The 23,624-nt window shown below is 58.3% G+C and overlaps 2 protein-coding genes and 1 non-coding gene across 5 annotated transcripts in view; 2 read left to right on the top strand and 1 right to left on the bottom strand.

The window, feature by feature from the left end:
- Positions 1-14,602, top strand: part of ITGB4 (integrin subunit beta 4) — a 32,175-nt gene extending 17,573 nt beyond the window's left edge. The window contains exons 24-40 of one of the 3 annotated variants that reach the window (XM_070389085.1): positions 17-165; positions 252-431; positions 1,225-1,373; positions 4,104-4,308; positions 5,476-5,633; positions 5,974-6,154; positions 6,283-6,420; positions 8,921-9,103; positions 9,193-9,324; positions 10,976-11,164; positions 11,585-11,821; positions 12,482-12,631; positions 13,163-13,351; positions 13,441-13,596; positions 13,680-13,844; positions 13,941-14,048; positions 14,168-14,602. In XM_070389085.1, coding sequence (XP_070245186.1) covers positions 17-165; positions 252-431; positions 1,225-1,373; positions 4,104-4,308; positions 5,476-5,633; positions 5,974-6,154; positions 6,283-6,420; positions 8,921-9,103; positions 9,193-9,324; positions 10,976-11,164; positions 11,585-11,821; positions 12,482-12,631; positions 13,163-13,351; positions 13,441-13,596; positions 13,680-13,844; positions 13,941-14,048; positions 14,168-14,307 — 2,809 coding nt within the window. In that variant the 3' untranslated portion in view covers positions 14,308-14,602. Of the gene's footprint in view, positions 1-16; positions 166-251; positions 432-1,224; positions 1,374-4,103; positions 4,309-5,475; positions 5,634-5,973; positions 6,155-6,282; positions 6,421-8,920; positions 9,104-9,192; positions 9,325-10,975; positions 11,165-11,584; positions 11,822-11,960; positions 12,120-12,481; positions 12,632-13,162; positions 13,352-13,440; positions 13,597-13,679; positions 13,845-13,940; positions 14,049-14,167 lie in introns of all 3 variants that reach the window. The other 2 variants (XM_070389083.1, XM_070389084.1) reach the window with 2 other exon arrangements.
- On the top strand, positions 3,342-3,413 carry TRNAA-AGC (transfer RNA alanine (anticodon AGC)). The gene has a single exon. It is a non-coding gene; the product is annotated as a tRNA-Ala (tRNA).
- Positions 14,603-14,713: 111 nt separating the features above from the next.
- GALK1 (galactokinase 1) lies at positions 14,714-21,827 on the bottom strand. The gene is made up of 8 exons (XM_070389086.1): positions 21,482-21,827; positions 20,564-20,753; positions 20,009-20,128; positions 19,694-19,829; positions 19,402-19,583; positions 15,205-15,355; positions 14,960-15,122; positions 14,714-14,860 (listed from the first exon to the last, which is right to left on the bottom strand). The coding sequence occupies exons 1-8, from the start codon at positions 21,644-21,646 to the stop codon at positions 14,789-14,791; spliced, it is 1,179 nt and encodes a 392-aa protein (XP_070245187.1). The 5' UTR covers positions 21,647-21,827; the 3' UTR covers positions 14,714-14,788.
- Positions 21,828-23,624: the final 1,797 nt, after the last annotated feature.

A 23,624-nucleotide genomic window follows, 5' to 3' on the forward strand; every position in this document is an offset into this window, starting at 1 on the left:
CCCGCCCCGCCCCCAGGCAGGACCACACCATTGTGGACACTGTGCTGATGGCTCCCCGCTCGGCCAAGCAGGCCCTGCTGAAGCTGACGGAGAAGCACGTGGAGCAGGGGGCCTTCCATGAGCTCAAGGTGGCCCCCGGCTATTACACGCTCACCGCAGACCAGGGTAGGTGGGCAGGCTCCCTGTGCTCCTCCCTCTCAGCTCCCACCCCCGTGCGGCCCCCTGACGCCTGTCTGACGGCTCCCCACCAGATGCCCGGGGCATGGTGGAATTCCAGGAGGGCGTGGAGCTGGTGGACGTGCGGGTGCCTTTGTTTATCCGGCCCGAGGACGACGACGAGAAGCAGCTGCTGGTGGAGGCCATCGACGTGCCTGTGGGCACCGCCACCCTCGGACGTCGCCTGGTCAATATCACCATCATCAAGGAGCAAGGTCGGTCAGGATGGGGGCCAAAGGGGACTCTGGGACCCTTGTCTCTCCTCAATCCAAGTGGAAGTGGGACCTGGCCATGTGGCCTAGGCAAGCGACTCAACCTCTGAGCCTTGGTTTCTTCATCTGCATAATGGGTATCAGGCTCTTTTGAGGGGGTTGTGGCTGTACCTCTCTCATAAGCGCTCAGTGTGGGGCTTCTCTTATCATCACCAGAGGGTACTGAGTTCTCCTAGAGCCGTCCCACGACCCTCTCCTTGTCCTGTGGACTTTGAACTTGAGACTGAATGGGTCCCCAGGATGCCGGGACATCAGAGCAAGAAGGGACCTGGGGCTTTTTCTGCCCAGGCCTACCTAGAGGGCGGGCAAGGCGTCAAACCACCGTCACCTACCTGGCCTTCCCTGCTAGTTCCTCGGGGAACCTGGACTTGTTCATAACCATCCTTCCAGCGTCCGGAGGGCCTGTTCTGGTCGCTGACCCCTCCTCCCCACTTGCCGCAGGACTTAGGCCTGCTCTGCCCCGGTCCTCAGTCTCAGCCCTCATCTCTGGTCTTGCCGCTGCCTGGCCTCCCTTCTCTGCCCCAAACCGTCCAGGATGTCAGCTGGACACTGTTCCAGCCTTGTCAACTTTTCCTGGAAGACTTTCCCAGCACCTCTGTCCACCCTCCCTAGAGAGCAGAGGGTTGAGGGTGATAAGCAGACTCCTGAAGTCTGGACCGGGCTGGGCCAGAGGGAGGGCAGGGGCTGAGAGGGGGACTGTGGTCAAGACCCCTGACCAGCGCCTGGCTCCTTGCAGCCAGCGGGATCGTGTCCTTTGAGCAGCCCGAGTACTTGGTCAGCAGCGGGGAGCACGTTGCCCGCATCCCCGTGGTCCGGCGCATCCTGGACAGCGGCAAATCACAGGTCTCCTACCGCACACAGGATAACACCGCCAAGGCCAACCGGGTGAGTCCTTGCCACGAGGTCAGGCACATCCCAAGGGCCCGGTGGGGGCTGGACACAGCGGCATCCTGGGTCTCTGGATGCTGGTGGTGCCACAGGCTGGCCTCCCAAGGACACGTTTCCCCTGCCACCCTGCAGCAGGGGCATCAGTTCAGTTCAGCTGCTCAGTCGTGTCTGACTCCTTGCGACCCCATGGACTGCAGCACCCCAGACCACCCTGTCCATCACCAACTCCCGGAGCTTACACAAACTCATGTCCATTGAGTCGGTGATGCCATCCAGCCATCTCATCTTCTGCGTCCCCTTCTCCTCCCGGCTACAGTCTTTCCCAGCATCAGGGTCTTTTCAAATGAGTTGGGAAGATCTCCTGGAGAAGGAAGTTTCCTCTTCTTGCCTGGAAAACCCCATGGACAGAGGAGCTTCGTGGGCTACAGTCCATGGGGTGGCAAAGAGTCGGACACGATTGAGCGATTTCACTTTCACTTTCACCAAAAAGGCCAGTGATGCCCTGAATAAGGCCTCATCATGTCCAGACCATCCGTGTCCCCCTTGCAACATTCCAGGATCCACCCGGACACTCTTCAAAGAAACAGACTGCCCCCTCTGCCATGGCCTAGGGACTCTGGCCTTGTTGACGGGGGATCACAGGCCTTATGTCCCCAGGCTGTCATTGCCAGGCAGGCCCTCTGTCAGCCAGGCCATAGGACCAATCCTTCAGGGCAGGGAGGGCCGCGTGGTGGGCTGGTGTCAACTTTATCACTTTTTCACAACTTAATCACTCTCAGACAACAGCCATGTCCCTGCTTAGTTTGGCTTATATGTCTGTTTTTCTAAATTAATTACCAACGTTTTGTGTATTTTGATTTTTTTGGCCATGCTGTGTGGCTTGTGGGATCTTAGTCCCCCAACCAGGGATCAAACCTGGACCCAGGAACCTGGCAATGAAATTGCAGAGTCCTAACCACTGGACTGCCAGGGAATTCCCTATTACCATTACCAATTTTTTTAATTAATTTTTTATTGGCATACAGTTGATTTACCATATTGCTTTTCTGCTGTACAGCTAAGTGAATCAGTTAAACATAGACATATATCTATCCACTCTTTTTTAGATTCTGTTCCCAGATAGGTCATTACAGAGTACTGAGTAGAGTTCCCTGTGCTATACCATAGATTCTTATTAGTTATCTATTTTATACCTATTACCAACATTTTAAAAGTAGAAATATTCATATCAAAACTTCACTGGACTTTCCTCTTGGACCAGTGGTTACGATGCTGCGCTTTCAGTGCAGGGGGCATGGGTTCGATCCTGGTCTGGGGAAGTTCCATGTGCCACAGAGTGTGGCCCAAAATTAAAAACGAAACAAAAAAACTTCACTCAAAAAGTAATAAAGGTTAGTCACACTGGCCTGCAGACCCACTTGGCAATCATGAGAGCAAGTGTGCGCACACACCCTATGCTTTATTTCTTTTTATAGGTAGGAATAGTTCTTATTACTGCTCTAATGCTCCCAGTAAAAATTCCAAAAAGGAATTTGTACAACCATAACGTCACTGAAAGTGAAAAAGTGAAAGTGTTAAGTCGCTCAGTCATGTCCGACTCTTTGCGGCCCGTGGACTGCAGCCCACCAGGCTCCTCTGTCCATGGAAGTTTTCCAGGCAAGAATACTGGAGTGGGTTGCCTTTCCTTCCTCCAGACGATCTTTCCCACCCAGGGATCAAACCTGAGTCTCCTGCATTGCAGGCAGATTCTTTACCATCTGAGCCACTAGGGAAGCCCTTTATAAGGATCCTTTGGTAGTGAACTATGTTTTTTAACATTTTTAAATATTTCTCAACTTTTTATTTTGAAAAACTTCAAACCTACAGCAGAATGGAAAGACTAATAAAATTAGCACCCATTGTTGATAGTTGCTTTCTCTTTTTCTATACAAATGTATACATGTATGTATATACAGATATATGCCTGGGGGTATAGCTCAGTGGTAGAGCGCATGCTTAGCATGCATGAGGCCCTGGGTTCAATCCCCAGTACCTCCATCCTTACATTTTTGGGCTTCCCTGGTGGCTCGGACTGCTAGCAAAGAATCTGAATGTTAGCTTACAGCGCCACCTAGTGGGATTATGTGAAAAGGCTTCCCCCTACACACTGCAATCTATCTGCCCCATATAGGTACACATTAATCCCAAGACATTCAGGAAAAAGCTCTAGGGCATTGAAAAATAAAAACAGGAGGTAATAGAAGCACCCCACCCAGGAGGCAGGGCCGGGGGGCTGGTGGGATTCAGACTTCAGAGCCCCAGGGCGGGGAACAGTTCCTCCCTCCTAGGTGAGGCCTGCAAATCTCAGCTCCCCTGGCTGAGTGCCTGCCTGTGTGGGACCCCCCTGTATCTGCATCCTTGTCTCTCTGTACTTTGGTTCAAATCCCAGCTCCACCACAACTACCTGTGTGAACTTGGGCATCTTTCTTTACCTCTGTGTGCCTCAGTTACCTGATCTGTAAAATGGGGACAGTAATATCTCTACCTCACTCTGCCCTGAGGAAGAAATGAGTTAATATCTGTAAAGTACTTGATGCACAAGAGGTGCTGTATAAACAGGAGCCATTCCGGTGTCCACGTGGGAGAGTCTGCGTGAGGGTCTCTGCACTGGCTGTCGGGTGGGGGTGGAGCGTGTGGCCTGGCTCATCTCCCAGGCCTGCTCCAACTCTGACCCCTTCCCATTCCTAGGACTACATCCCCATGGAGGGTGAGCTGCTGTTCCAACCTGGGGAGACCTGGAAGGAGCTGCAGGTGAAGCTCCTGGAGCTGCAGGAGATGGACTCCCTCCTGCGGGGCCCCCAGACCCGCCGCTTCTACATCCAACTCAGCAACCCCAAGTTCGGGGCCCGCCTGGGCCAGCCCCAGTGTGCCACTGTCATCATTGGGGACCGAGGTAGCCGGAGCCTGGGGTCAGGTTAAGCAGGTGGGGAGGGAGGGCTGGGGCTTCTTGACAGTCTCAGCCGTAAAAATACAGAAAGCTCAGTTACATTTGAATCTCAGATAAATAACAACTCAACTTGTAGTATACGTATATCCCATATGCTATCTGGGATATACTTATTCTTAAAAAGTATCTTCGTGTGAAATTCCAGTTTAACTAGGCATCTTGTATTTATCTGGCAACCCTGCTCTCAATCAGAGAGACCGGGGTCATGTGGCCACAGGCCTGCCGCTGGCTGGGAATCCCACCATTAGGCCTTAGCCTTTGACTTCAGCCTTAGTTTAAGCTAAATGCAAGTGTTTCAGAAGGGGTGAAACACTTCTTATGGGCCCTTAGCTTCCAGTATAGTGGGGCCTGTGAGCCCACCCTGGAGGGGAGGTTTGCCAAAAGGATGGGGGCGGAGGAGGAGTCGGGGTAGGGGAGAGAGGAAGGGCGTTGGGAAGAGAAAATGTTCTCTGTGGGACACTCCTTGGCTGCCAAAGGGACAAAGAGAACAAGCCCTTATCCCTCTGGAGACCCTCCTGGGTCCCCCTGGAGCAGGGGGAAGATTCAGTTCAGTTCAGTTCAGTCGCTCAGTCATGTCAGACTCTTTGTGACCCCATGGACCACAGCATGCCAGGCCTCCCTGTCCATCACCAACTCCCGGAGTTTACTCAAACTCATGTCCATTGAGTTGGTGATGCCATCTAACCATCTCATCCTCTGTTATCCCCTTCTCCTCCCACCTTCAATCTTTCCCAGCATCAGGGTCTTTTCAAATGAGTCAGTTCTTCTCATCAGGTGGCCAAAGTATTGGAGTTTCAGCTTCAACATCAGTCCTTCCAATGAACATTCAGGACTGATTTCCTTTAGGATGGACTGATTGGATCTCCTTGCAGTCCAAGGGACTCTCAAGAGTCTTCTCCAACACCACAGTTCAAAAGCGTCAATACTTACGGCACTCAGCTTTCTTTATAGTCCAACTCTCACACCCATACGTCTGATGTGATGTGAGGGGGAAGGAGTCTTGGTGTTTAACTGGGCGTCTGGTGCCCCCTGGTGGTGCAGATGGGTTCCTGTCCCCTCAAAGCCAGAGAGGAGTCTCTGCTGACTGCCTTGCCCTGGCTTGACCCCCTGCAGATGAGCTGGACCGGAATGTAATGAACCAGACCGTGTCATCACCCCCACCGCCCCGGGGTGACCTGGGTGCCCCACAGAACCCCAATGCCAAGGCTGCTGGGTCCCGGAAGATCCACTTCAACTGGCTGCCTCCTCCTGGCAAGCCGACAGGGTACCGGGTAAGGTGGGGGGCGACGAAGGGGGTGGATGGGAGGCCGGGCATATGCTGCAGAGGTTGGCCTGCTGAGGCCAGAGAGGGCCCCAGGGAGAGGAGAGGACGTGCTTGGCCTCAGTGGGTGGGGAACCCCCATCGGCCCCTGGGGGAGGAAGAAGTCCCTGGAATGTGGCCCCCAGAACCCAGAAACACCTGTGCCCTATGCCAGCCCTGCTGCGTGCGCCTGGCAGGGCACTCAATCCCTCCACGTCTGTGTGCCCACGGGACTGTAAGGGCAGGGCTCAGCGGAGGGACGGTGGGCTCTGCCAGCTGCTCCCCGCTGACCAGCCCCACCCTGGGCACAGGTGAAATATTGGATCCAGGGTGACTCCGAGTCTGAAGCCCACCTGCTTGACAGCAAGGTGCCCTCAGTGGAGCTCACCAACCTGTACCCATATTGTGACTACGAGATGAAGGTGTGCGCCTACGGGGCGCAGGGCGAGGGCCCCTACAGCTCCCCGGTGTCCTGTCGCACCCACCAGGAAGGTGAGGCCTCACCACATCCATCCCTGGCCACCCTGATGCCAGCCTGCCCAGCCCTGGCCCCGCCCAGAACTCTGCCCTCTTGTCCGCTGTTGACAGCACTCTTCCTGCACCCTCTCTGCCCCACCCAGTGCCCAGCGAGCCCGGGCGTCTCGCCTTCAACGTTGTCTCCTCCACCGTGACCCAGCTGAGCTGGGCTGAGCCGGCTGAGACCAACGGCGAGATCACAGCCTACGAGGTCTGCTACGGCCTGGTCAATGAGGACAACCGTAAGGACCCGCCCTCCTCTTCTGCCCCCAGGGAGGGAAGGGGGTGGAGAACGGGAGGAGGTCACGGAGTCCAAGTCAGTGGATGAGCCCCCACTCTGGTTGCCTGGGGGCATCATTAGGTTTGTGGTCAGGTTTGGGATTTCTTTGGAAGGAATGATGCTAAAGCTGAAACTCCAGTACTTTGGCCACCTCATACAAAGAATTAACTCATTGGAAAAGACTGATGCTGGGAGGGATTGGGGGCAGGAGGAGAAGGGGACGACAGAGGATGAGATGGCTAGATGGCATCACTGACTCGATGGATGTGAGTCTGGGTGAACTCCGGGAGTTGGTGATGGACAGGGAGGCCTGGCGTGCTGCGATTCATGGGGTCGCAAAGAGTCAGACACGACTGAGCGACTGAACTGAACTGAACTGAACTTGGGCTGAGTTAGTTGCATTCCAAAGCAGAGCCCAGAAGCTCCCAGGGCAGGTGAGGATGGAAGGCCTGAGGTTATGTGTGTGCAATGGGGTCACAGGTCCAGAGTGCCAGCCCACGCAGGTCAATGAGAGTGGCTCAATTCTACACGGGTCTCTTCAAGCCAGGGTAGATAGATTTAGCAAATAAAAAGCAGAGGACTCCCTGAACTTCAAACAATTTTTCTAGTACATTTTATGCAACATGTTATCAGAGCCCCTGGCAGAACTCTGTATTTTTCTCCCGTCCTGGAAGGGAGAGATGACCCCTGCACTTGTCAGGATGGAAAACTTTTCAAGGGAACTCAGTCCCCCGCTCTTGCCTGGTGCAGGGCCTTCCTCTCTGCATCGTCACCTGTTGAGTCCATCCCAGGGATGGAGAGCTTCCCACCCCCAGATACAACCTGTGAACCCTAAAGTGGGTCAGGCTTAGCACTCCCAGGTAGCCCAACAGGGCAGAGGGCAGCAGGATTGTTCTGAGCCTCAGGCTCCTTGCTCTGTTCACCTGGCCGACCAAGCACAACCTTCTCAGCCGCTGCGTCACACCTTGGCTCCTTCTGTTGGCGACTCCTGGTCCACCCCTGGACCACTGTCAGGAAGTCTTTTCTGGCCTGGCCTTTAATCTTAACCAGGCGTGACTGGTTTTGGCCCACACTCTTAGCTCTTGCCTCACAAACGTATGAGGAAGCCCTCCTGACCCAAGGGCATCAGCCCTTTGGGGTGGTCCCCTTCCCTTCTCCCCCTGGCAGACAGATGCGATGGGGTGGACCCCACCTCAGCACTCAGACACCTCCCCCAGGCAGACAGTCCAACATCAGCCAGTTCTTGGAGCACAGCCATTCTCTTATCAGACAGCATCAAGCTTCGCAGGAGGGGTTTTCCCCGAGAGCCCTCCTTTGGACCCCTCAGACCCTGGGATGTCTTCTGATCACCCAGAGGGCCCCATGTTGTCAGGTCGGGGCCCCTAGGCACTGTAACTCACTCAGAGCAGCCTGGGGTCTCTTCCTCCCCGCTCCCAGGGCTGTGTGTCCTCCCTTCTGGGTGTGGGGGAGCTGCCTCACCTCTGCTCCCGGCTGACTCTTGTGCAACCTCCATCCCACCCTGGCACACTCAGCTCATGCAGGCCTTGGCCTGTCCTCCGCTGTAGGATCAGGCCTGCCTCTCACCTCCCGTCCTTGCCCAGGTGGCCAGGGCAGCCTTGGCGAGTGTCCGAATGTCTCCACTTTTAAAATATTTTTTATTTATTGTTTTGGTTGTGCCGGGTCTTCATGGGGGCATGCGGGGTGATCGGTCTTTATCGTGGCGCACGGGATCTTTTCAGTTGTGGCCTGTGGGATCTGGGGCTTCCCTGGTGGCTCAGCGGTAGAGAATCCACCTGCCAATGTGGGAGATCTGGGTTCAGTCCCTGGGTCGGGAAGATCCCCTGGAGGAGGAAATGGCAACCCACGCCTGTTTTCTTGCCTGGGAAATCCCATGGACAGAAGAGCCTCGAGGGCTACAGTCCATGGGGTTGCAAAAGACTTAGACACAACTTGGCTGCTCAGCAACAACGTGTGGGATCTAGTTCTTGGACCAAGGATTGAACCCGGGTCCCCTGCATTGGGAGAGCAAAGTCTTCGCCCCCGGGCCACCAGGGAAGTCCCCAGTGTTTCCACTTTGGATTTCCCAACAGAGCATTTGGGGTTTGGTTGGGGACGGTGAGGCACAGGTGGTGAGGGCACTCTTGGCTCTGGAGCCAGACTCGCACAGACGCACGTGAACGTAGGACCTTTATCAATGGGTCAAGCTGACACTAAAGGTGACTTGAGTCTAGTGTGTCTCTGCCACTCAACTTAGCGAGGAACCCCGTGGAGCCCTAGTGACACTTCTCTAAGCCAGTCACACCCAGGTTCTCAGGGCTTGGCCCGTGGCTGGGCATCAACAGTTGCTCGCTCCCTGCCTTGTTCCCCCCACTCCTGGGTGCAGTTCAGGGGCCGCGCGACGGTCCTGGGGCATCCGAGACCAGGACCAGGCCAGAAGCTCTGAGGCACTCTCCCTGTCCTAGGACCCATCGGGCCCATGAAGAAGGTGCTGGTGGACAGCCCCAAGAAGCGGACGCTGCTCATCGAGAACCTGCGCGAGTCCCAGCCATACCGCTACACGGTCAAGGCTCGCAACGGGGCAGGCTGGGGGCCTGAGCGGGAGGCCATCATCAACCTGGCCACCCAGCCCAAGCGACCCATGTCCAGTGAGCAGGGGGCAGGGAGGCACAGGGCAGACAGGGGCGGGCAGGGGCCCGAGGTCGGGCCCTGGCTCACCCCTCCCCCCACCCCGCAGTCCCCATCATCCCTGACATCCCCATCGTGGATGCCCAGAGTGGGGAGGACTACGAGAGCTTCCTCATGTACAGCGATGATGTGCTCCGCTCTCCAGCCGGCAGCCAGAGGCCCAGCGTCTCTGATGACACCGGTGAGTGGGCCGGGGATCCCGGCGAGGATGGTGGGGATCCTGGGTAGAGGGTGGGGCTGTCACTGGTGTCCAGAGACAGCAAAGGGGCCAGTGACCACTGGGCATGAAGATCAAGACTGAAAGTCCCCTCTCTGCAAAATCAACGATTTGACAGGCACCATTCTGGCTCTGGGTACAGAGGGGACAAAGTGGACGTGGCTCATAGGACTGGTGTGCACGTCTCTGTGTGAGGACAGACAGACAGACATGGGCTTGGGGCACACGCACACGGGCTCGTGCGCATGAGACTGGAAACAGTTGTGAGTGTGGAAGGCTCACCAGCTCACCAGCTGTGCCATGGAGTCAGGACACCCAAGACACCTCCCAGGGACAGGGCTACAGGCGAGGAGGCAAGCCTGGTCCAGGAGCCCCAGAACAGCCACTGGCTTGGGGGCCCCCAGTGCAGTGCTCCTTGCACTGGCCCTGCTCCACTTCCCTCTTGGATTCCTGTACATTGTGATGCAAAGAGCCCTCGACTGGGACTCCTGGGGTCTGTTTTAGCTCTGGCTTCACTGCAGGATGGCTTCCCTTGTAGCTCAGTTGGTAAAGAGTCTGCCTGCAATGCTGGAGACCTGGGTTCAATTCCTGGGTTGGAAAGATCCCCTGGAGAAGGAAATGGCAATCCACTTCAGTATTCTGCCCTGGAGAATCCCATGGACAGAGGAGCCTGGGAGGCTACAGTCCATGGGGTCCATGGGGCAAGAGTCGGACAGGACTTAGTGACTAAGCCACCACTGTGGGAATTCAGATGAATCACGTACATTCTCTGCCTCAGTTTTCTGATCTGTGAAATGGGATACCAGTCATACTAGGCTGAGTGAAAATCCACCAGGATTTGTATTTCCTTTTTATATAATTTATTTTTGGCTGTGCTGGGTCTTCATTGCTATGCAGGCTTCTCATCGCGGTGGCTTCTCTTACTGTGGCGCAAGACGAGCTCTAGGGCTTAGTAGTTGCAACTCCCGGGCTCTAGAGCACAGGCTCGGTAGTTCTGACGTGTAGGCTTAGTTACTCCGCGGCATGTGGCATCTTCCCGGTTCAGTTCAGTTCAGTTCAGTTCGGTTCAGTCACAGACCAGGGATCAAACCTGTTTTTCCCGCATTGGCAGATGGATTCTTTACCACTGAGCCACCAGGGAAGCCCCAGAATTTGTATTTTCTTCCTTCCTTACCTACATCAGGTTTCCATGCAGTCAAGCTAGGGTTCAGGGGTCTTGAGGGTTTTGAGGGTCTGGGGTAGAGAGCAGCTGGTATGAATCAGGTTCCTCGGCTTGTCGGCACTACACAGATCTACTCCGGCTGCTGGAACTCGCTGGGGAGTTCCCGGGAGGCAGGCCTGGGAGACATCACTCCCTCCCTCATCCAGACGGGAAGCAGGCTCAGAGCAGAGGCCTCACGGCTCGCGGCAGAGCCAGGACTCTGGTCCAGGGGGTCTTCCCTCGCCAGCTGCGGCCCAAGCCGCCCTATAACACCTCCGGGCTGAGGGTCCCGCCTGCCGCCGGGTTCCCCCGCCGCCGCACACCCAGATCGCATGTGCCGGGGGACCACTGGCTTCTTCTCCGCGCCCCTGGCGCCCCCTGGCGGTGCCAACGCGGCCCTTCGTTGTTCCTAAGGCTGCGGCTGGAAGTTCGAGCCCCTGCTGGGGGAGGAGCTGGACCTGAGGCGCGTCACGTGGCGGCTGCCCCCGGAGCTCATCCCGCGCCTGTCCGCCGGCAGCCGGCGCTCCTCCGACTCCGGGCCCCCGGGAGACGGCGCCGCCCATGGGGCCGATGGGGGCACGCGGGGCGCCAGCGGGGAGGGAGGTGACCGGCACGCCCCCACCCGCACCCACCTCGGCTCCAGCCAGAGCCCACCGCGGCCAGGCTGCCTTGCCCGGTGACCCCAGAGCCAGGGGACCCCAGGGCAGGCGTGTGGGCTCTCCCCAGGGCGGGGCCGACTGCTGGGGCTGCGAGGCCCCGGCGGAGGTCGGGTCCGTGGGGGCCTCCTGCCAGGCCAGGGGACCTGTGTTCCAGAAGCCTGCGGGGGTTGGTTGGGCCGTGGACTCCTCCAGGGGCCTCTGTCCCTGGTGGGCAGAGGGAGGCTGGGTGTTTTGATGCCAGGGGGGCCCCGGAAGGTAGGTAGGTAGGTAACCCCCGGAATTCCCAGGGCTACGGCAGCCCGCCCCTCGGGGCTCCGGGGTCTGCGGCCGGGCCTGTGGGAGTGACCCTGCCCTGTCTCCGCAGAGCACCTGGTGAACGGGCGGATGGACTTTGCCTTCCCGGGCAGCGCCAACTCCCTGCACAGGATGACCGTGAGCACCGCGGCCCACGGCGCCCACCTGAGCCCGCAGCTGTCCCACCGCGTGCTGAGCACCTCGTCCACCCTCACGCGGGACTACCACTCGCTGACCCGCACGGAGCACTCGCACTCCGCCACGCTGCCCAGGGACTACTCCACCCTCACCTCCCTTTCCTCCCAGAGTGAGTGCCGCCTCCTCCCCGGCCCTCCGGCCAATCGTTCCTCTCTTCCAGCTCCTGGAGGCGGGGCGGGGGCTGCTGCCCTCCGCCCAACACGCACACCCGCCCCGCCCCAGCTCACTTGTGTTTTGTCCTGCCCTAGGCCTCCCTCCCATCTGGGAACACGGGAGGAGCAGGCTTCCGCTGTCCTGGGCCCTGGGGTCCCGGAGTCGGGCTCAGATGAAGGGAGCCCCCCGCTCCGGGGACTTGAGAGACTCTATAATCCTGGCTGGGCAGCCAGCAGCGCCCTCTTGGGGCCCAGGTAGTACAGAGGTGGCAGTCCTGCGTCTCTATGGCCGTCCCGCTCCATGTCACCATCCACCCACCATCAGCACTGCCCGCGCCTTCGCACCCTCCATTCCATCCACATCCACGCTGGTGCCTAAAGCGGCCTGTCCTCCCGGGGTGCTGGGCTGGGGCCAGCTGAGGAGGGTGGGGGGCCGGGTACTCAAGCGGACCCCGCACTCACCCTGAGTGCGGTGGGGAGGCGCCGGGCGGCCTAGAGAGGGTGCTGCAGGGCCGAGTGGGCTGCCCGACCAGCAGTCAGGGAGGTGCAGCTGAGAACCAGGGACTACTGCCCAGATAACCCCGCCGCGGGCTGACTGCGGCGCCCCCTGTCTGCAGGCTCCCGCTTGGCTGCGGGTGTGCCCAACACACCCACCCGCCTGGTGTTCTCCGCCCTTGGACCCACGTCTCTGAAAGTGAGCTGGCAGGAGCCGCAGTGTGAGCGTGCGCTGCAGGGCTACAGCGTGGAGTACCAGCTGCTGAACGGCGGTGAGGCCTGGCTGCTGGTGGGCTGACATACAGGGGCTCGGGCTGTCCGGAGCCCAGCCGAGCCGCTTGACCACTGATGTCCCCCGCTGCCACCCCCTGCCTCTCTGAGAGGGCCTTTCCCTTCTGAGTCCCCCAGTGTCCCCTTCACTGCATCCCTTCTTCCACTGCGTCCTCACCCATCTCCCTGGGCCTCTCTCCTGATCACTTCCCCGGTGAGGTTTTGCTTAGGGACCCAGGGTCTCTCTGCTGGGCTATGAGAAGTGGCCCTTCTCTGGGCAAGCATGACCTGGGCCCATAAACAGCCATCATACACAGATGGGATTTCAGACTCCACTCACTCCTTGTATGGTGCACAGCCTGAACCACCAGCCACACCACACAAGGCCGCCCCGACCTGCACCCCAACCACAGCTGGTCCTGTCTGGGCTAGGACCAGGTCTGGGCTGCGGCCTAGGGGAGGGGCGAGATCAGGCCAGGGGCTAGGGATGAGGAATGAGGCTGCTCCACGGTCTGCCTCCGTCCCCCACCCAGGTGAGCTGTATCGCCTCAACATCCCCAACCCCAGCCAGACCTCGGTGGTGGTGGAGGACCTCCTGCCCAACCACTCCTACGTGTTCCGTGTGCGGGCCCAGAGCCAGGAGGGCTGGGGCCCGGAGCGTGAGGGTGTCATCACCATTGAGTCACAGGTGCACCCGCAGAGCCCGCTCTGCCCCCTGCCGGGTGAGTTGCCACCCCCACCCCCACAGGTGCCCCCACCTGGCCCTCAGATACCCACCTGTCCCCTGACAAACTTCCTCTGCTGCCCCCAGGCTCCGCCTTCACTTTGAGCACGCCCAGTGCCCCGGGCCCGCTGGTGTTCACTGCCCTGAGCCCCGACTCGCTGCAGCTGAGCTGGGAGCGGCCCCGCAGGCCGGATGGCGACATTCTGGGCTACCTGGTGACGTGTGAGATGGCCCACGGAGGAGGTCCTGCCTGCCCCGGGTTGGGGGGCGGAGGGGGAGGGGTGGGGAGGGAGCCGCAGAGGCTGAAAGGCATCTTCCCTGCACAGAGCCAGCCACTACGTTCCTGGTTGACGGCGACAGCCCTGAGAGCCGGCTGACCGTGCCTGGCCTCAGCGAGAACGTGCCCTACAAGTTCAAGGTGCAGGCCAAGACCACCCAAGGCTTCGGGCCGGAGCGAGAGGGAATCATCACCATCGAGTCCCAGGATGGAGGCAGGCTTCTTTGCCCCTTCCCCAGCCCCACCCCTTCTCTGGCCACGCCTTCTCCTGGCACCATCCTCTAACTGTGCCCCCACCCACCCTCTCCAGGACCCTTTCCACAGCTGGGCGGCCACTTGGGGCTCTTCCCGCACCCAGCGTCAGGGGAATACAGCAGCATCACCACCCACTCCAGCACCACTGAACCCTTCCTACTGGGTGAGTTGCCTGGTGGGGGCTCCTGGCTCTCCCCAGGAAACACAGAGCTAACAGAGGAAGGGGTGGGGCGGGGCAGTCAGGACCCAGGGGTGGGTCCTTCAACACTTCTTCCCCTGCAGATGGACTGACCCTGGGCTCCCAGCATCTGGAAGCAAGTGGCTCCCTCACCCGGCATGTGACACAGGAGTTTGTGAGCCGGACTCTGACCACCAGTGGGACCCTCAGCACCCACGTGGACCAACAGTTCTTCCAGACCTGAGCGCCCCCCTCAACACACACACCCCGTCCCACCCCCTCCCCATGTGCTGCCTCAGCTACTCCATCCTTGGACCCCTGGTGGCCCACCCCAGCCGCATGCTGATCACAAGGCCGCTGCCTCTGGCCACAGCACAGGGGCTCAGTGTCCTCTGGACAGCGTGGAGGGGGCAGAGGTCCCAGAAGGCCCTTCTGGCTGCCCCCCTGCCCCAGGCCCCAGCCCCTTTGTAACCAAAGAGCTGGACCCAGCATGACAAGGGCCTGGCTTTGTTCTGCTATAATAAAGGATTTCGCTACTGCTTGGCTCTGCCCTGACCATGTTTCTAGGCCCCGTCCAGAGCAGGGAGCAGTTCTCACACACCCCTTTTCTGATGCCCCAGCACACATCCACCTCTTGAGGTAGGCGGGCGTCAGAGTCAGAGATACAAGTTTATTCAGCACCCAGACAGGAGGGGAGGCCCACCACGTGCTGTCCTGCGAGGGCCTCAGAAGCGCAGCACCTTGGCGCCATCAGCCGCCTGGGAGAGGTAGAAGGTGGCCGTCCCATGGTACTGCTCCTGTTGGTGGACGGGGGGTCTGAGCTCAGGGCTGCCCTGGGAGCCATCTCTCCTGCTCCCCCACCCTGCCCTCCCCACCCCGACTCCAGCACTGCCAACCTGGATGTGCTGCATCACCCGAGGAGCGGCAGAGGCCTCCAGCAGGGTCACCGTGCAGCCCCCGAAGCCACCGCCTGTCATGCGGCTGCCGTAAACCCCAGGAGCAGAGAGCGCGGCCTCCACCAGCTGATCCAGCTCCGGGCAGCTCACCTCATAGTCGTCTCTGCGGAAAGAATACGGAGCCTGGAGCCGGCCCCAGCTGCAACACATGTGCTTGCGGGGTGTCAGGCACCCAGGGGCCTCACCTGAGCGAGTGGTGACTCTCCACCATGAGGCGGCCGAAGGCTCTGTAGTCGCCGCGGCGCAGGGCGGCCGCCGCCTGGGCCGTTCGCTGGATCTCGCCCACCACGTGCCGCGCCCGCCGGAAGGCCTCCGTGCTCATCAGGTCCCGGCCAGCTGGGGAGGAAAGGGGCTCAGCAGACCTGCCACCCACGGCCTCTGGGCCCCTGTGGACTCCAGGCCGCTGGCCCGGGGCATCTCCGCGGGCGCAGGGCGGCCGCCGCCTGGGCCGTTCGCTGGATCTCGCCCCACCACGTGCGCGCGCCCGCCGGAAGGCCTCCGTGCTCATCAGGTCCCGGCCAGCTGGGGAGGAAAGGGGCTCAGCAGACCTGCCACCCACGGCCTCTGGGCCCCTGTGGACTCCAGGCCGCTGGCCCCGGGGCATCTCCACTCTGGTTCTGACGAAGCTGTGGGTAGAACCTCGGGTTGGGGAGCAAGGTTTCAGACCTCGCCTCCTCGATTATAAAAGGGGGTACCCAGGACGTCCCTGGGGGTCTAGTGGTTAAGACCCCCTGCAAGTTTCCACTGTAGGGAGCATGGGTTCAGTCCCTGGTTGGGGAACTAAGATCCCACATGCTGGGCAGTGTGGCCAAAAAAGGGGGCATGACCCACCTCATTTGGGATGTGGGGAGAACTCAGTGAGGCAGACACATGCAGAGCTCCCAGTGTGCCTGGCACACGGTGGGTACTCAATAAACAGCTGTTTGAGCCCCATACTCTGCTTCCCTGGCGAATGGGACACTGCTGCCTTCCAGAGGCCAAGACAGAACAGAAAGGACAAGTCCTGCTGGTGTTTTTGCTGGACTAACAGTGAAAGCTCCAAGGGCCAGGAATCCAGAACTGGGGTACAGTGCAGGCCTGCCTGGGACACCCCAGGGAACCAGCAGGCTGTCCAACTGGCTAACGCTGAAGCAGGCACAGCCAGCCGAGTCACTAAGGGCAGCCCTGAACACCGAGGAGACTTCGCAACTTAATTCCAGGTGCCAGTGAGATTCTGGAGCCGGGGAGGGACAGAGCTGAGCTCTAGTTGACAAAAGTGACCGCCTTGGGCAGGGGCCCCGCTGGGAGAGGTGGGTGCCAGAAGTCCAGCTGGTGGCTGTTAAACGTCAGAGACCAGGAGGGGCCCGATGTGGGGAGGAAGGGGAGGAGGAGGAACAGGTCAGAGACCCGAGGGGGCAGGGGGCCAGGAAGCACTCAGGGGTGACTCTGAAGTTTCAAACAGTGACAAGGGTGAGGAAATAACACACAACGCGAAGTCAGAGGAGAGGTGCCCAGGAGAAGGATGAGTTCTGCCAGGGCCAGGTGAAGGCTCCAGGACCCCGGGTGGGAATGGGGGGGCGGACTCCCATCTGAGTCCTCAGTGAGGCAGTGGTGGCTGGAGTTGAGCTGGGGACAAAGCCTGGGGCAGGCCCAGGAGGAGGAACAGGGCTCTGACCAAGCAGATCCAGCACTGAGGGGGTGGAGAGGACAGCCCCCAGGTTTCTGCAGGGAGCCCCTGGGAGAGCTGTCAAACCAGGTGGCATGGGAGACCGGCTGTTGGATTCAGAGGATTCAGAAATGAGTAGAGAGGAGAAAGTGCTTTCCAGGTGGCATGAGTGGTAAAGAACCTGCCTGCCAATGCAGGAGACGAGGGTTTGATTCCTGGGTCTGAGAGATCCCCTGGAGGAGGAAATGGCAACCCACTCCAATATTCTTGCCTGGAGAATCCCATGGACAGAGGAGCCTGGTGGGCTACAGTTCATGGGGTTGCAAAGAGTCGGACATGACTGAAGTGACTCAGCATGCACACAGAGGAGAAAATGGGGGTCGTGAACATCGGGGACCCTTCCCAGAGGACTGGCATAGGAAGGAGACTCCATTTGAGGATGTTAGAAGACTGGGCATGTTTAAAAGCAGGTGGGGAGCAGGTGGAGGACAGAAAGGCAGGCAGAGAGAAGCACGGTTCCTGAGGGAGATGGAAGCCTCCAGGGCTGGGGCGTGGGGGGCGAATGGAAGGGCCGAGGAGGAGGGGAGAAACGCCACAAGTGCTCAAGGGCAAAAAGCTCAACCACCGTGACCTGCACAGAGCAGGTGGCCTAAAGGTGACGGTTCACCAAGGACAAGATGGTCCCTGAAATGGGCCCCACGCTGCCAGGGAGGGCAGCTCCTAAGGCCAGCAGCCTGGCCCCGAAGGGAGGAGGACGAGCTGATCTGCCTGGATCAAGTCTTAGCCCTGCCACTCACTGTACATCCCATCACAAAAAAAGGGACTGCCCTGATGGTGCAGCGGATGAGACTCCACCTGCCAGTGCTGGGGCCAGGGTTTGATTCCTGGTCTGGGAGCATCCCACGTGCTATGGAGCAACTGAGCCCGTGCTCCAGTTACTGAGCCCAAGCTACGGAGCCCAGGAGCTGCAACTGCCGAAGCACTCGTGCCTAGAACCACCTCAGTGAGAAGCCTGAGCACGGCAACCAAGAGCAGCTCCGGATCGCCGCAACTAGAGAAAGCTCATGCAAAGCAACAGAGACCCAGGGCGGTCAAAAATAATAAATAGATAAAGACTTTTTAAAGATGAGTGTAATATCTGTCCTACAGACTTGTGAGAGAATTCAATGAGTTAATGTGTACATGACCTTTAAACTGTTCAACAGACTACCTTCCTGGCCATGTCTATCTGGAAACTTAAAAATACATGTTATCTTTTGATCCTGTGATCCTACTCCAAACAATCTAATCCTGAGAAAACAGGAGGAAAACGCAGAGAAATAATTATGTATAAAAACATCCCTCGTGGTGTTAGATGTGATTATCAGAAACTGGTTAAGTAAATTGACACCTATATGCTGAAATGCTACAGTAGCTTTAAAAAGCCATGTTGATGGGGACTTCCCTGGTGGTCTAGTGGCTAAGACTCCGTGCTCACAATGCAGGGGGCCTGGAACCAATGAATGTTCCCTGGCCAGGGAACTATTAATAGACCTCACATGCTGCAACCAAAGATTCCACAGGCCGAAACTAAGGCCCCAGGCAGCCAAAAAAAAATTGCTTCCAGTGGGAGGGTCTGGGGAAGGGGTGGCAGGCACCATGTGGGACCTCAAAGGTGGCAAGAAGCAGCCCCTGATGCATCCCAAGAAGCAAGCCAAGGAGATGGGACAAGGAAGATAAGGCATTCAAACACAAACAGGAGGAGGAGCTAAAAGCCAAAGCCGAAAGGCCCCCTGCCCACAGGAGGAATTAAGAAAATCTGGCCAAAAAATGTTCCTTGTGCCTGAGGCAATGATGATTCTTACTTCCGTTCCAGTTTAAACATCTGGACTCCCTGCCATTAACATCTGTTGCCACCTACAGCTACAATGAAGTGTCGTCTTGTCTTGGAACCTATTGTACATTTAAGAGTAAACTTTTGGGGTCGGGGGGAAGCCATGGTGATGACCGGCCTTTTCTGGTATAGGAAGTGTTCTGAGAGAGTTCAGGGCAATAAAAGGGCAGATAGCAACACTGTATTTGCTCAACTTTGAAAATACAGATGATGAAACCAACACAACAGTGTAAATCAACCATAATTCAATAAAAAATTTTTAAGTACTTTTAAAAAAGAAAATACAGGTACAGAAAACCACTAAAGGAAATACATTAAAATGCTAATAGTAGAACTTCCCTGGTGGTCCAGCGGTTAAGAATCCGCCTGGCGATGCAGGGGACATGGGTTCTATCCCTGGTTCAGGAAGATTCCACATGCCAGGGAACAACCAAGCCTGTGCGCTTGGTTGCACAGGGTTGAGCCTACTGAGCCCATGGGCTGCAACTACGGAAGCCCGTGTGCCTGGAGCCCGTGTTCCACAAGAGAAGCCCGCACCTCACAAGGAAGCAGCCCCTGCTCACCGGAACAAGAGAAAGCCTGCCCACATCAGCAAAGACCCAGTGCAGCCAAAAAAAAGCTTAGTGGCTATCTCTGGGTAGTGATCTTATCGCTTGTTATTTTCTTCTTTGTCCTTTTCTGTATTTTCCACAGTGCACATTAAATTCTTAGATTATAAAAAACGATATTGAGATATCAAGCATTCCTACATTAGCCAGGTCAGGAGGCCCCGCCCCACTCGGCCCAGCCCCGCCCCACCCCACTCAGCAGCCCCAGCAGTCTCCAGGACAGAGCATACACAGCCAGCCCTCACCCTCCACTCACCCTCCAGCTCCTCCAGCTGTACCTCCCGAAGGCTCTCCTTGCCCAGAGCCCGGGCCACCTCTTCACACTGGCGCCGCCGCAGGGGATACTCGCTGGAGCCCAGTGAGTGGCGAACGTTGGAGTTGGTGATGAGCACGGCCAGCTTGGGGTCCGACAGCGGCACCAGGCTTGTCTCCAGGGACCTGGGGCGGAGATGGAGGGGGGGGGCAATGACAAGGCCGGGCATCTGCTTGCCACGCAGCCTCCATCCAGGAGCTCCTATGAGGTGGGAGGTCCAAGGGGAGCCCCTGACCTGCAGTCAATGAGCAGCGCGTGGCCTCTCTGCCCCAGCAGTGCGATGAGCTGGTCCATGATGCCACAGGGCACCCCTGCGAAGCTGTGCTCGGCCCGCTGACACACCTGGGCCCGGGCAGCTATTGTCCCCGAGTCTGCGGCACAGGGCGAGGTGGGGAGGCTGGGGCCCAGGAGGGGACACTAGGGGTTCGCGGGTGGGAGCAGCAGTAGCTCCAGGGACGTTCCAGGGAGATTCCCCACCTACCCCGTTGGGGTGGGAAGCTCTGATCACAGGACCTCGGGGAAGGAGGGCTGGGTGGGGGCTGGGAGGTACCTGGGCAGAGCTGCTGTAGGAAAGTATACGTGGCCACTTCCAGGGACGCCGAGCTGGACAGCCCACCCCCCAGGGGCACAGAGCTGACCACCACTGCGCTGAAGCCAGGGAGGGGGGCAGCTGTAGGGTAAAGAATGGATGACGGTAAGACGGGCCACCAGGGAGGATGAACACAAGAAGGGAATGTGTTCTGGTGCAAAGGGAGGCAACTGCCAGGCAGCTGCTGCTGGGGGAATGTGTCTCAATTGTCAGAGGTCACCAACCTGCTGGGCCAAGGGGTCCGCTGCCCTCAACCCGCCCACCCTGAGGGTCCTGAGACAGTCTCCCAGTTCTCAGAATTCAGGGCTCTGGAGACCAACACTTTGGGGTTTGAACCCTGGCTCCTCCATCGTGGGATGGGCAACCCAGGGCTAGTTCTGGAACCTCTGGGGGCATCAGTCTCCTCACCTGCCCACTGAGGAATCTCTACTCTGCACGCCTACCCCGAAATGGATCAGATGAGCTAATGGGCTTTGTGGCTGAGGCAGGAATCTGACCCAGCCCGGGGCCCCATACCTGGGTAGTGCTGAATCACTCCCTTGACATAGTTGGCCCAGTGAGGGGTCCCAGGCTCCAGTGGCCGCTGGCTTGTGGGCAGAGGAAACTGCAGCCGCCGGGGCTCATCAGCATCCTCAGAGGCAGTGAGGAGGGAAACAAGCCCATCCACGCGGGGGCTGCCCACCAGCACTGTCACAAGCTCCAGGGCCTGGCAGGAGAAACAAAACTATGCAAAACTCCCAACACCAGGGCGCCTGGGACAGACCGGCAGCTGACCTCCAGGCTCCAGGTGAAGGGAATGGGGAGTGTCCCAGGGAAGAGCCTACGCTCATCAGGCCTTGGGGGGGCTTGAGTCCTGCCCCAGGGGAAGAAGGGTCAGTGCTTGGGGAGTGCAGACCTGAACTCTGCCCTGAGCGTGGGCTCCTGGCTGTGATGCAACGGGGAGAGAGAGAGTTCAACAGGGAAAAAACAACACAACTCCTTTTGGCGCTTCCCCATTTGGAGGCAACCTCAGAGGCACTGTACTCACTCAACTTGCCAGGCTGCAACCGAGGGATGGACACGGCCCCAGGCTAAGGCAGTCCAATCGCCCCTGTGGGACCTTGGGCAGATCACTAGCCGTCTCTGAGCCCCCTCTGCGAATTGAACGGGCTGGACCAGGAAGCTTAGGGCTTTACTTCGCCCGGATCTACCCCTACGACCCCCCCTTCCGCATTCCCCCACACCGTGAGGAGGCTCCCAGGGAGCCTGGCGAGGATCCGCGGTCCACAGCCTACTTCCTCGAGGATTCCCGCCTTCCTGCCTCCCGATGTGGGAAATGCGCCGTCCGAGGGCCTCCCTACGTGCTCGGGCCCCACACGCGGCGGGAGTGAAAGTTCGGAGCGGCCCGCGCAACGGTGCACGCGGAACGCGGGCGCCTCCCGCCCAGCCCCTCACCATGGGCAACACCAGGCCCCGGTTGTAGTCCGTGTGTTCCCCGATGAGGTTGACGCGGCCCGGGGCCGACACGGCTAGCTCGGGCTCAGCTCCGAACTCCTCCAGGAAGGCTCTCCGGGCCTTGGCCAGCAGCTCCCCGGCCTGGGGCTGCTCCGAAGCGGCCATGACGCTCTCCCGGCGGCTCCGCCGGGTGCAGTCCGGTAGGCGCGGGATGCTGGGGCGGGGCCGCGCGGCGTCGGCTCACAGTAGCTGGTCGCGCCGCCCAAAACCGGGCCGCACTGGCCCCGCCCCGCCCGCCGCGCCGGCCCAATCCACCGGCCGCGGGCGAGGGGGCGGGCTGGCGGCGGGCTTCGGGAAGGATCGCTGGGAGCCCACCGCGGCGGGGATTGGCCGGACCGGGAGATCTGAGCTGCCCTTCCTTGGCCTCTGTGTCACACCCATCCACCCAGCCGTCTACCTCGGCCAGAGCTACAGAGCTGGCCTCCAGCACACCTGGGTCTCCCAAAGGGCTCTCCCAGGTCCCAAAGTCCTGAAGAGGTCACCAACCCCTGATCAGGAATCTCTAAGAGGGTGGCCAGACAATCAGTATAGAGATAAGGACTGCCCGAGTTTGGTGGAGTCCCTTCTATAGGCTCCTTTCCTAGAGTGGACCCGCTGTCCCAGCTCCTAGCAATGGAGCAGTGAGGAGGGTGGTAGTGGGCATGGATGGGCCCAACTGCCAAGGCAGGTGCTTCCTCAGTCAGGAACGTTGGTCCCAGAGTCTGGTGTTCTGAATGTGACATCTCCTCTCTCACCAACCTGCATCCTAAACCTTCAAGCCTGTCCACAGTTGGCCACCCCATAGAAACCTTGGAAGGGAAAGGCTGAAATATAAGCAGACTGAAATTAGGGAGGGGAGCTTTGTGGAGGGCTGTGGCCTGGGCTGTAGCTGGGGATCTGATCAGAAGTTGCCCCAGGAGCATTCAAAAGTGAGCTTTGAAAACTCCTAGAAGTAAACCTAAGGGTAAACCTTTGGGACATTGGCTTAGTCAATGGTTGTTTAGACGTGACTCCAGAGCACAAGCAACAAAAGGAAAATAGGCAAACTACTTCATCAAAGACTTGTGCATCTAAGGACCCCATGAAAAAGTGGAAACACAACTCACAGAATGGGAAAAAATAGCTGCAAATCATATATTTAAAGGACTTGTATCAAGAATGTATAAAAGGGACTTACCTGGTGTCCAGTGGTTAAGAATCCCCCTTGTATGAACCCACATGAAAAGTGAAAGGGAAGTCGCTCAGTCGTGTCTGACTCTTTTGTGACCCATGGACTGTAGCCTACCAGGCTTCTCCGTCCAAGGGATTTTCCAGGCAAGAGTACCGGAGTGGGTTGTCATTTCCTTCTCCAATGAACCCACACGAACGGGGGAAGATAAGCTCTTGTGCTGCAATTGGAACAGTGTACTTCATACTGGGACTTAAATCCATGTACTGGGACTCAACCCTGGAGAAGAAGAGGGCGACCCACTCCAGTATTCTTGCCTGGAGAATCCCATGGACAGGGAAGCCTGGCAGGCTACAGTCCGTGGGGGTCACAAAGAGTTGACATGACTGAATCGACTTAGCACTGGGACTCAAACCCAGTCAAAACCCTGCCTGGGACTTGAACCCATGTGGCTGCAACTCGAACTCGGCCAAAACCCATGGTCTTCCAACTGAGATCACAGACCTGGTTTCAGGACCTAATGAAGCTCAGGTTCTTGATCGCTCAGCACACAAGCTATTCAGTGAGAGACAAAGTGATAGGTAAGAAGTGGATTTATTCAGATCAGAGAGAAACCGGCTTAACAGAGAGTATGGGCCATTACAGAAGGCGAGTGCGGTGGCCTTGAAAAGTGGCATGGTTAGTTTTTATGGGCTGGGTAATTTCATAGGCTGAGTGGGGTATTATTTCAACTATTTGGGGGAAGGGATAGAGATTTCCAGCAATTGGGCCATTACCCACTTTTTGGTCTTTTGATGGTCAGCCTTGGAACCGTCCTGGAGCCTCTGGGTGTGTCATTTAGCTTGCTGATTGGGAATCAAGCTCCAGTGGAAGCTGACTTGTCTGCCGTCTTGGATCCATTTGATTCTAATTGGTTTATGTTGTGTCCTCTGGCTC

This window comes from Bos mutus, chromosome 19, assembly GCF_027580195.1.
Source record: "Bos mutus isolate GX-2022 chromosome 19, NWIPB_WYAK_1.1, whole genome shotgun sequence".
In the NCBI taxonomy this organism is placed as follows: Eukaryota; Metazoa; Chordata; class Mammalia; order Artiodactyla; family Bovidae; genus Bos; species Bos mutus.

Coding starts and splice junctions, on each gene's coding strand:
- GALK1 (XM_070389086.1), bottom strand. CDS start 21,646: ATGGCCGCTTCGGAGCAGCCCCAGGCCGGGGAGCTGCTGGCCAAGGCC. Junction 20,129..20,563: donor AGTGATTCAGCACTACCCAG/GTATGGGGCCCC, acceptor TTTACCCTACAG/CTGCCCCCCTCCCTGGCTTC. Junction 15,123..15,204: donor GAGAGTCACCACTCGCTCAG/GTGAGGCCCCTG, acceptor TTCTTTCCGCAG/AGACGACTATGAGGTGAGCT.